The sequence below is a fragment of the Nycticebus coucang genome, chromosome 13 (genome assembly GCF_027406575.1).
Source record: "Nycticebus coucang isolate mNycCou1 chromosome 13, mNycCou1.pri, whole genome shotgun sequence".
In the NCBI taxonomy this organism is placed as follows: domain Eukaryota; kingdom Metazoa; phylum Chordata; class Mammalia; order Primates; family Lorisidae; genus Nycticebus; species Nycticebus coucang.
Window position 1 is genome coordinate 101,364,852 of NC_069792.1, and position 10,635 is coordinate 101,375,486.

At 56.5% G+C, this 10,635-nt stretch overlaps 1 protein-coding gene across 2 annotated transcripts; it reads left to right on the forward strand.

Moving 5' to 3' along the window:
* The first annotated feature begins 5,675 nt into the window (after window positions 1-5,675).
* On the forward strand, window positions 5,676-10,635 carry LOC128563668 (cytochrome P450 11B1, mitochondrial-like). 2 transcript variants are annotated; one of them, XM_053559088.1, is made up of 9 exons: window positions 5,676-5,914; window positions 6,255-6,410; window positions 7,840-8,039; window positions 8,152-8,355; window positions 8,598-8,752; window positions 9,139-9,305; window positions 9,698-9,776; window positions 9,862-10,059; window positions 10,522-10,635. In XM_053559088.1, the coding sequence occupies exons 1-9, from the start codon at window positions 5,676-5,678 to the stop codon at window positions 10,633-10,635; spliced, it is 1,512 nt and encodes a 503-aa protein (XP_053415063.1). The 2 variants fall into 2 exon arrangements, with proteins under 2 accessions (XP_053415063.1, XP_053415064.1); XM_053559089.1 differs by lacking the exon at window positions 9,862-10,059.

The window sequence follows — 10,635 nt, forward strand, 5'->3', positions numbered from 1 at the left end:
GAATCAGAGCAGAAAACCCAGATACAGAGCCATCCTCCACCACCATCCAAGCCCCAACACAGAAGACAACAACACACACTGGGATGCAGAATCCCCACTCAGCTAATGGTGCTGGGAGAAAGAGACAGCCACGTGTGAAAGACTGAAATGGGATCCGCATCTCTCATCCCCAACAAAACTCAGAATTGAGAACCAATTCAAACCTAAGGCATAAAACCATAAGAATTCCAGGAGAAAATGCTGGAAAAACTCCCACAGGTATTGGCCCAGGCAAACAATCCACAGAGAAGCCCCAAAGGCAATCACAGCAACAGTGAAAATCAGCAAATGGGACCCAATCAAACCAGAAAGCCTCCACACAGCCGAGGAAACAATCAAAAAGCAAACAGACAACCCACATAATGGGAAAAACCATCCACACAGCACATTTCTCATAAAGGGCTGAACTCACAGAAAAAAATCAAACAACCTACAAAAAATGGGCAAAAGACATGAACAGAAGTCTTCCAGAAGAAGACAAGCCAACGGCCAACAAAGACAGAATATGCCTCCAGTTCAAATAGGCAGCCACAACTTCCCTCACACTCCATGAAAATGACATCACAGCACAAAAACTCACCAGGCAAGTGTCACAAAAATTCACAAACTATCAAATACAGGGAATTCCCAACACAACCCAAAATGCTGTGGCCTAACACCATTCTCTTTCTAAAGTTTCTCCCCAAGGGTCTTTGAGATGGAGTTTTCTTATGTGGCAATAAAACTCACAAATGACAGACAAGACAAGGGACAAACATCACGTGAAATGGCACTTCAGACCATGTCCCAAATGCCCCCACAGGCCTGGAAGATAAACCCTTCCCAAACAGGAGCCTAGTCCCCCTGTTCTGCAGGAAACTGCAAGTGAGCTCTGAATTCAAAGCAGGCTCCCCCCAAAGGACCCTGGAAACAAACAACAAATAGCAGGTCTGAAGCTCCCCCCACACCCCCCCACAGCCAATATGGGTGGAATCAGGATCTCAGTGTGTACCCTGGGAACTCACACGAAAGGCCTGGGGCCTACATACCGTCCAAATCCATGTCCTTCCCAACTCTGTTCAAGTTATGGGGAGCTGAGTCTACTTTGATGAGATAGAGGCAGGAGTTCTCAGAAGCTAAACAGGCTCGAGCAGTTGCTGGCGCTGTACCTGGTCTCTCACCTTGAAAAGAAGTTGCTCCTGCCTGCAAAGACCTATGGCTTTGACCCAGGCTGCTCACGCCTCTCACAGCAGTTGCAGGTGTTGGAAAATTCCCCTGGGGCACCAATAGGCCTACCCAGGAAAGCCAAAATCTGATGCTGAAAGCTTGGCACGGGTCTTCCGACACCACTGAGAAAAACAGGGATGAGCAGTTTGAAGAGAAGGAGAAGTTTATTAATCTGCTGGCAAATGCGGAGGCTGTCAGACTTCTGTCAAAAAGGACCAGCATCCTTCATTCATTCTGCGTTCACTTACGATGATCCAGTAAATGAGATTTGTTCATCATTCCTCATCACAGTGTAGAGAAAGCCAAGTGATTTTTTTGTGTATTGATCTTCATGCTGAACTACTTCATTAGATACAAGTTTTTACTGGATTTCTTAAGACAGTCTGTATACAAAGTCATGTAATCTGTGAACAGACAGTTCTATTTTTTTCCCCATATAGACGACTTCTATTTATTTTTAGTGCCTGCTTGTTCTGGCAGGAACCTCCAGCATGATGCTGACTAGCTGTGGTGAGAGCAGACGTCCTTGCTCCTGACCTGATGTACGAGGAAGCAGCCAGCTTGTCACCACTACATGGGAGGTCAGCTGTTGGGCTTTCACAGATGCCCTTCTCAGGTTGAAAACATTACCTTCTACCTCCAGGGTGTTCAGTATTTTCATCATGACAATGGTGTTAGCCTTTCTCAAATGCACTTTCTACATTTACTGAGATGAGACTGTGACTTTTGTTTTTCATTCTACTAATATGATATACTATTAAAATAATTGATTTTTGGATGTTAAACCAACCTTTTATTTCTGAGACAAATGCACTTGTCCATGGTTTATAACTCTTTTTATGTATTGCTAAATTCGGATTGCTAGTATTTATTGAGGGGAGGAAAGAGGAGCCTGAGTAGGCCCAGAAAACACAGCAGGCGGGGAGCGGCTAGGCAGAGGACTCATGTTCACTGGGTGTGAACGAACAGGAGGGGCATTCCTGCCCACTCTGTTCTCTCTGCTTTCCATCGAGTCTGACCTCCTCATCCCTTTGCCTGACAGCCCTTCCATGTTGCACTCCCAACCTCCACCTTGGTTTGACCTGGCTAAGGAATGTCTGCTGAACAGTGTCCTCTCCTGCCCAGGGCGCCCCCTCTTGTCTGTCTCCCTGCACTGCCTGTGTGAATGCTGCTCTTCTGCCCCTGCCCAGACTGCGCTGTGCCTGGCCTTGCTCCACCTCATCCCAAGCCAACATGGAAGTGCTCCCCTCCCCACAATTCTCTGTAACCCACAGTCCCCCAGCGGCCCCCTTGCAGTGTCCAGCCAGAGGTAGAGAGGAAAGTGATGTGAAGGCTGCCTGAATCATAATCGCTCTGGGGAACTGATACAACTTCATGTTGTTGGGATCTGGCCCTCCTCGGCACTTTTTCTGAGGTGGCACCTGGTAGCACGCATTCGGACAAGCTCTGCAGGCATTATTCTTTCACTACAGCTTGAGAAGTGACGTGCTGAAGGGTAACCCAAGACAGTCCCACAGAGGGGAGAGGTACTTGCTGCCTCTGCCTGGCGGTCAGCTGTGCACTTTCAAAAGCGAAGGGAAACAGAGTGACTGAGAGTCACAGGGCTAGGAGATGGTTCTGGCAGAGAAGGTGCAGAGGCAGAGATGCCCAAAGTTCCCTCATAGATGGCCTCACTCTCCCAGGCATCCAAGGATCTAGTCGTGAGGGTCACAGGACACTGGCCGCAGGTGGTGTCTGTGCACGAGGCTCTTTGTAGTTAGGGTGAAACCACGCATGTGTTCCTCTTAGAAACGCTGTGTTGGCCCGAAGTCAACCCAGGAGGGGACCTGGCCACATTCATGGCCAAGCAGGGAAGAAGACTGCAGGATGATAGAAGTCCAGCGTGCTCCACACAGTCCATGTGATTGCTGGCCACCCATGAGAGCAGCTCACAGAGCCCTGACGCCTTGCAGAAGCTGCTAGAAGGAGGGCACAGGCAGGCGTGGGCAGCACGGCAGAGTCCAGCAAGGCAGTGAGGATTGCGCTGCAGCCAAGGGAAGGCTGCCTGCCTGCCGCCACCCACCCTGGCACAGTTCTTACTGTGCAGGAGCTGAGAAGGCCACATCACTCTTCCGTGATGGTCATGCTCAGGGCCAGGCCACAGCTGACGTACCACCCCTTGCTAAAGGCTCGCCCAAGGACATGTGGGAAGAAGGGGTTGAATGAGAAAATATTAAACTTGGCCCATTCCTGCTAAAACCCTCATGCCACCCTCCTGCTCCGCCAGCCCTTTCAGCCCTCCTTTCTCACCCTGGTCCCTCCTCCTGCCAGGGCCTCTGCCCCACTTCCCTCTAGGCTTTGGGGAGTCCAGGCTTTCCCTACAGACACAGCACAAATCCCTACCCCCAAGTCTGTGTCCGTGCAGCCCAGGGCTCCCACGTGGCCCCTCCTGGGGAGTAAGAAACTCACGTGAGTGCTGAAGAAACACCAGGAACTTGCAGGCCGCAGTCTACACATACCTCAAGACCAACCACTTAGGACCACAAGCTTCACTCATCCCATTTCCCCACACAATGGCTCTAATCATGAACAACACGCAAAACCCACGTCTCTGCCGTCCTTGTCAGCATGATTCCCTGGTGAAGCCAGTCGGCTGCACCCCAGGCCGCCCACCCAGCCCTCCACCTTACGGAGACCCAGATCGCAGCCACCAGTGATGAAGGGTCAGCGCCTCCCAACGCCGCCTCAGCCCTGCTGTGACAGGTGTGGTGGCATCTTCCCCCAGCTGGATCTCTCCGGCTAGCACCTTGTGCTTTCTCTAGTCACGTGACAAACACACTCAAAGTGCCCTACTTGCGCTCATGGGATCACTGATGGGCGAGATGCCTGGATCCCACAGACACTGTGGTCCTCTGAGCAGCTGTGCTACACGAATCTGGGGCCCATGTGGCATGTGGCTCTCCCGCCCACACTCACCCCCTGAGTCTGTCCCCACTTACCTTTGATGAACATTTTGGTGGAGGGCCCCACCAGCATTAGCGTCACCCCGGGCCACCCCAGGGCATCAGCAACCCTGGTATCCCCTCCTGGCCAGGTGCCTGCCCCAAGTGGATGTGGGGTATCTTTCCAAGGGGAGACTGTAGGGCAGTGCCAGGTGGGGCCAGACTGTCTCCCCAGTGGACAGGCAGAGGCAGGGCCCCTGGTGGGCAGCACAGGCCAGGGAAGGCAGGGCCCAGCATGCTCCCCGTGCCTGGTCCAGGCTGAGCGCCCCCAGGCCGTGATTGCCTCATGGGTGCCTCTTTCATGCTGTGACTGCAAGCGTGGGAGTCAGTGGCAAGGAGAGCTGAGGCAGAGCCCCGGCAGCAGAACTCACCTCTTACTGGGCTATGCAACAGAGGCCACAGCCCCCCGGAAGGCGCTGGGAGACAGCAGAGGGACAGCCATCTGGATCTGGGCAGCCCGGCCTCAGACTGGGGATGGGGGGGTGGGCTCCGAAGGCACAGCTGAACAGAGCTGAGGGCAAGAGCCCCAGGCCCCTCCCTGGGGCACAAGGCAGGTGACAGAACACCTGGGACAGCGGCAGCAATGCCTACTTCCCGGGACTGCTGCACGCTTCAGGGGGACGACATGAGGACCACGCCACAGACCCACCCTCCGAGGGACAGCCCTGGCCGTGTGCCTGCCGCAAAGAGCTGACGGGACAGTGGGGCCCTGACGGTGCCGCAGCTCAGACGTTACCATCTCTCATTGCCTGAGCTCTGAATCTGAACCAGGGCCATGTGCTGTGAGCGAGCCGGGTCGGGAACAGCTGCCACAGGCCCCTGCACAGGGACGGATGAGCCCAGGGAAGTTGCAGTCTCGTCTTTCAGCCTGAGGGTGGCTCCTAACACCCCCAGCCCCACGAAGGACCAATGTCTCCTGGCTACATTCTGCCCCTTAGCTGCACCTGCAAGGCCAGCCAAGACTGGGTCGTGTCGGGACACACAGCGAAGCCCCGGAATACACAGGGAATCCCCCTACACACTGTGCCCCTGCACTCACTGAATTGGCCCCAGGGCTGAGCCTGCCATGATGATGAAGCCCGGTCAGGTCTCCACTGCAGGCCCAGCACAAGGCCTGGGAGGGCAGGCACAGGCAGGAGTGGGTCACTTTAGTGAACCCCATTCTTCTCCCCTTTCCTCTACGCTGCATGTTGCAAGAGGTAGATGAATAATCCAAGGTCCCAGGAAAGATAAGGGGCACATTCATCATCCTCTGATCTGCCTTGGAAGAGGGAGAGGCTGCTCCCCCAACCTCCACCCCCATGCACCCCAGGACAGACCTTGCTTCAGCCCTGACCTCAGCCCTGGGTTTACAGGCAGGTCCGGTTTCTTCCATGACGTGATCCATCCACCAGTGCAGGTCCCTGGGATAAATAAAAGGATTTGGGCACTCGTAGAGGGAGCATTGGGATGGCATTCAGGGCGAAGGCAGGTGTGTGGCTGGTGGGGCCCTGTCTATCCCTGAGAGGACCACGGACACTGGGCACCAGAGCCATTGTGGCCCCTAAGGCGGTGCTGCCCTTCGAAGCCATACCCCAGTGTCGCACCAACACCTGGATGAAGATGCTGCAGATCTGGAAGGACCAGGGCTATGAGAACCTCCACCTGGACATGCATCAGAACTTCCAGGAGCTGGGGCCAATTTTCAGGTAAAGCCGTCCCTGCTCCTAACTGAGGACACCCAGAACCTTCCCTTCACTCTGTATCCTGGGGGAGACTAGGGGGAGCCCAGTGGGCGGTGGGTCCTTGTCTTCACCAGAGGACATCACGGCTCCTCTTGAGGAGACGGCAAATCAGGGCTCGTGCCAGAGAACAGAACTCGGAAGCTCTGGAGTTGGAGAGGTTTGGGGTAGACAGCAGGGTAGACTTCCTGCTGTGAAATCTCTAGTCCAGAGTGGGGAGGTCAGATAAGAGACAGTCTGGACTGGCTTTGCAGAGCAGGACCCAGGATGTGGCCCTGCCCGCAGGCCTTTGTGCTTTGTCCCACAGGTATGACATAGGAGGGACACAAAGGGTGTCTGTGATGCTGCCGGAGGACGTGGAGAGGCTGCAGCAGGTGGAGACTCTGCACCCACGCCGGATGTGCCTGGATCCCTGGCTGGCCCACAGGCATCACCGAGGGCACAAATGTGGCGTGTTCTTGCTGTGAGGGTCCAGCTGGGAAGGGGGGGATGGGCATCTGGGACAAAGAGAGGAGGCGACACAGAGAAGACCCCAAATCACCTGGGGACTCATGTGGGGGTGGAGCCAGAGTGACCACCAAACCCTGAGGAGTGGCACCCGTGATTCCTGCGTGCCCAGCAGCGAGCAGAGCAGGGCAGTGGCATAGACGTGTGCAGGGCACTTTGCACTGAGAGGAGGGAGGGCATTGCCTTAGGGAGCACCCACTGCACAGCCCTGGTGGCCATGTGCCCTCCTGGTCGCTGGGGCTGCCGTGCACAGGTGAGGAACTGAGGCTCTGAGAAGGCAGCCACTGGCCCAGGTCCCGGTCAGAGTGTGCCAGAGCCTGCTATCCACCATGGTGCCCCTGGCTTCCAGAGCTCAGGCAAACCTTTGCCTTGGGGAGCCAGTCCTGGGCAGGGGGCAGGTGGACATGGAACACAGGTGGTTGCTGGTCCTGCATTCTCAGGAGCTGAGCAGCATGTGGGGCCACTGCCTTGGGGTGGATGTATCATTCCCCAGGGAAGGGGTGACACCCCTGGTCTGGTTGGTAGGCAGAGGAAGAAGAGTGTGGTTGAGTCCATCAGCTGCAGATGGGCTGTCGTTAGGACAGGAGGAGGGCCTGAGGATGGATGTGGACAGTTGACAGCCACCACACCCCTGTGGAGAAGTGGATTCTTTGGGGAATAACGGGGTTTAGGTGGATGGGCTCCCCTGGGTGGGGGCCCTTAACTGGAGGCATGTGGGTGGGGCACAGGAGCAGAAAGGACAGTTGGACAAGGGTGGGAAGAGTGGGTGTGCATATCTGAAGCAAGGGGTGTGCTGGTGTGTGCACATGTGTGCAAGTCTGTGTGCACGTGTATATGCATGCAGGCTTTTATGCATGTGTGTGTGTGCATTTGCAGTCCTGTGTATTGAATGTGTACCTGTATCTGTGCTCACATTTATAAGCAAGTTGTGTGTGTGAGCTCGTGATTCCATGCATCTTGATGTGTTGTACACATCTGTTCTGAGTGCTTGAGCATACATGTATTGGGAATACCGCAGCTTCACCAAGGGACAACCTTCCCCCATGGAGAAGAGGTGTCCTCACTCAGGGAGGGTTCACATGGGTGACCTGTGAGGCAGGCCCTGGCCAGCAAGTTCACATGAATGACCTTCATGAAGCCCCCTGCAGCACGGTCAGGCAGAAGCCACCGTCTCATCCCTGGGACCTGCATGGCCTGAGCCCAGCACCTGGAGTCCACTCAGAGAGAAAATACTGTGCTCACAATGGCAACACAGGCAGCTGTGTCAAGGGCCCCCATCAGTGCCCTGCCCCACTGGTTCCTTGGGGACAAGGAAGGTGGGATATAGGTTTGGGGCCCAGTGTCTGCCTGGGGCTGCCTCTCCAGCCATGTGCTCTGTTCTGTAGGAATGGGCCCGAATGGCGCTTCAACCGATTGCGGCTGAACCCAGGAGTGCTGTCACCAAGAGCTGTGGAGAAGTACCTCCCCATGGTGGATATAGTGGCAAGGGATTTCACCCAGATCCTGAAGAAGAAGGTGCTACGGAATGCCCGGGAGGCCCTGACCCTGGACGTCCAGTCCAGCATCGTCCACTACACCACAGAAGGTGTGAGGTCGGGTGGAAGGTCCCATCCAGTGAAGGTGGAGTAGAATAAGAAGGGGACACGGAGGGCTGGTAGGAGGCTGCCTTTGGTTCAGCTGTGCCATCCTCCCTGCAGCCAGCAACCTAGCACTTTTTGGAGAGCGGCTGGGTCTCTTTGGCCAGAACCCCAGCCCAGCAGGCCTGAAATTGCTCCATGCCCTGGAGGCTATGTTCAAATCCACCGTTCAGCTCATGTTCACACCCAGGAGCCTGTCCCGCTGGACCAGCACCAGGACGTGGGAGGAGCACTTTGAGGCATGGGACTGCATCTTCCAGCATGGTGAGGGCCAGCGACCCTGCAGTGCCATGTGGCAGGGCCACTGCAGTGGCCCAATTTTTCATTCTTCACAGCCCAGGGGAGAGCAAAGGTCTACCAAAAAGAGTCAAGGCTGAGGCAAAAGCTGGGCTGGGCTGACTCAGAGTTCTTGGGGTGGGGCCAGGGAGACTTAGGGTGCTGGGTGCAGGAGTAATAGGGGGTGCTTCGCAGCTCTCAGTCTGGGGCGTTTCTTCTTCTTTCTACAGCCAACAACAGCATCCAGAAAGTCTATCAGGAACTTGCACTCGACCGCCCTATATACTACAGTGGCATTGTGGCAGAGCTGCTGTTGCAGGCAGAGTTGTCACCAGATGCCATCAAAGCCAATGCTATTGAACTCATAGCAGGGAGTGTGGACACGGTCAGAGCAGCAACCGGCCCCAGAGAGCAGCCACCCTGTGTCTCAGGCAGTGTCCTCAGTGCCACATATCAGCCATGGGCCCCAGCCCCAGGCCCTAACCCCCGCCCCCACCCTTCCTCAGCTCCCCCTCAGCCCCTGCCTTAGCTTGTCAATTGATGAAAAGATTTGCATCTGGGCCTTGGTGGGATGGGGGTCCCCTGTCTGTAGAGGACTCAGGGAAGGGAGTCCAGATGGACATTAGGATTCGGTCCAGTGTTCCAGGGATGTGTCCTGCTCAGAGCATGGACACCCCTGCCCAATGGGTGGGGGACACGCCTGAAGCCACCCTGAGGGAAGAGGTCTGGGCAGGTGTCCATGCCTGAGCCTTGCACCTGTGGCTCCTACAGACAGCCTTCCCTGTGCTGATGACACTGTTTGAGCTGGCCAGAAACCCCCAGGTGCAGCAGGCCCTGCGCCAGGAGAGCCTGAAAGCTGCCCCTAGCATCACTGACAATCCTCAGAGGGCAATGGTGGAGCTGCCCCTGCTGCGGGCAGCCCTCAAGGAGACCCTGAGGTAGGTGCCTGCTGACCCCTCCCCAGCCATCTACCCTGGCTGGAGAGCAGTGCTCACTGGCAAGTGGCAGCCAGGAGATGGGACTGATCAGAAGCCTTGCCTCAGGATCCTTTCTCGCTGCCCCTCCTCTCTGTCCCGAAGGAGAGGGGCCTCTTCTTTCCTCTGGAATTCCTCAGTGTCCTGGGGCCAACTCTGGGGTCTCCTGCTTGGCTTGGGGCTGCTCCAGTTGAGGGAGGTTTGGCTGAGCTCAGCAGGTTCACGGAAGCACCTCCTCATGGTCTGGGCTTCCCATGGGCCTGGGACCTCTGGGGGGTCGCGGTAGGAAGTCTGCAGAGGGCACAGGACAGGGGCCCTGTCAACGCTGAGACTACTCACGGATGTCCCTGCCCCAGGCTCTACCCCGTGGGCGCCACCCTGGAGCGAATCCTGCCCTCAGACATGGTGCTGCAGAACTACCACATCCCCGCGGGGGTGAGTGCGCCCCACGCCCCTCCAGCCGAGGCCCCACCCCCATTACCGACGGTGCAGCTGACCTGTCCTTCCGCACTGTCCGCAGACACTGGTCCAGGTGTTCCTCTATTCCCTGGGTCGCAACCCCGCCTCCTTCCCGAGGCCAGAGCGCTATGACCCCCAGCGCTGGATGGACATCAAGGGTTCCAACACAAACGTCCGCCACCTGGCTTTTGGCTTTGGCGTGCGCCAGTGTCTGGGGCGGCGCCAGGCAGAGGTGGCGATTGTGTTGCTGCTGCACCACGTGAGCGGACCGCGGCTGGGCTGGGCGGGGCAGGTTGGGCGTGGCCAGCGGGGAGTGGGCATGGCCAAAGTGGGCCGGGCTATAGCAGAGCAGTGCGGGACTGGAAGAAGAGTGTAATAGCCTTGGGAAGGATGCAGCGAGGCCAAGCTGAGGCGCTGATAGGGTCAGGCCTGGGGTGGGTCAGGCCAGGAGCAGAGTAGGTCAGTCCCTGGGTTGGGCGGGGCCGACAGATGTGGAGGTAAGGAGGCGCGGGGCCCTGCAGCCTTTGCAGTTTAAGGTGGTCTGACCTGGCCTGGGCTTGGCTAGGCTGGGCTGGCAGGTCCCAGCTCACTGTATGGCTCTGGCTGGAACCTCAGGCTGCTCCTCCCCTGCAGAATGTGTCTCACCTGGAGGGCAGTGAAGGCTTTGCCAGGGTCCTTGGGCAGCTGACTAGGCCAGGTGGAATCACAGCTTCTGTCCTAGGTGCTGAAAAACTTCCTGGTGGAGACTCTAAACCAAGAGGATGTAAGGATGACCTTCTGCTTCACAATGAAAGCCACCAGCTTCCCTGCACTCAGCTTCAGGGTTGTCAGCTGA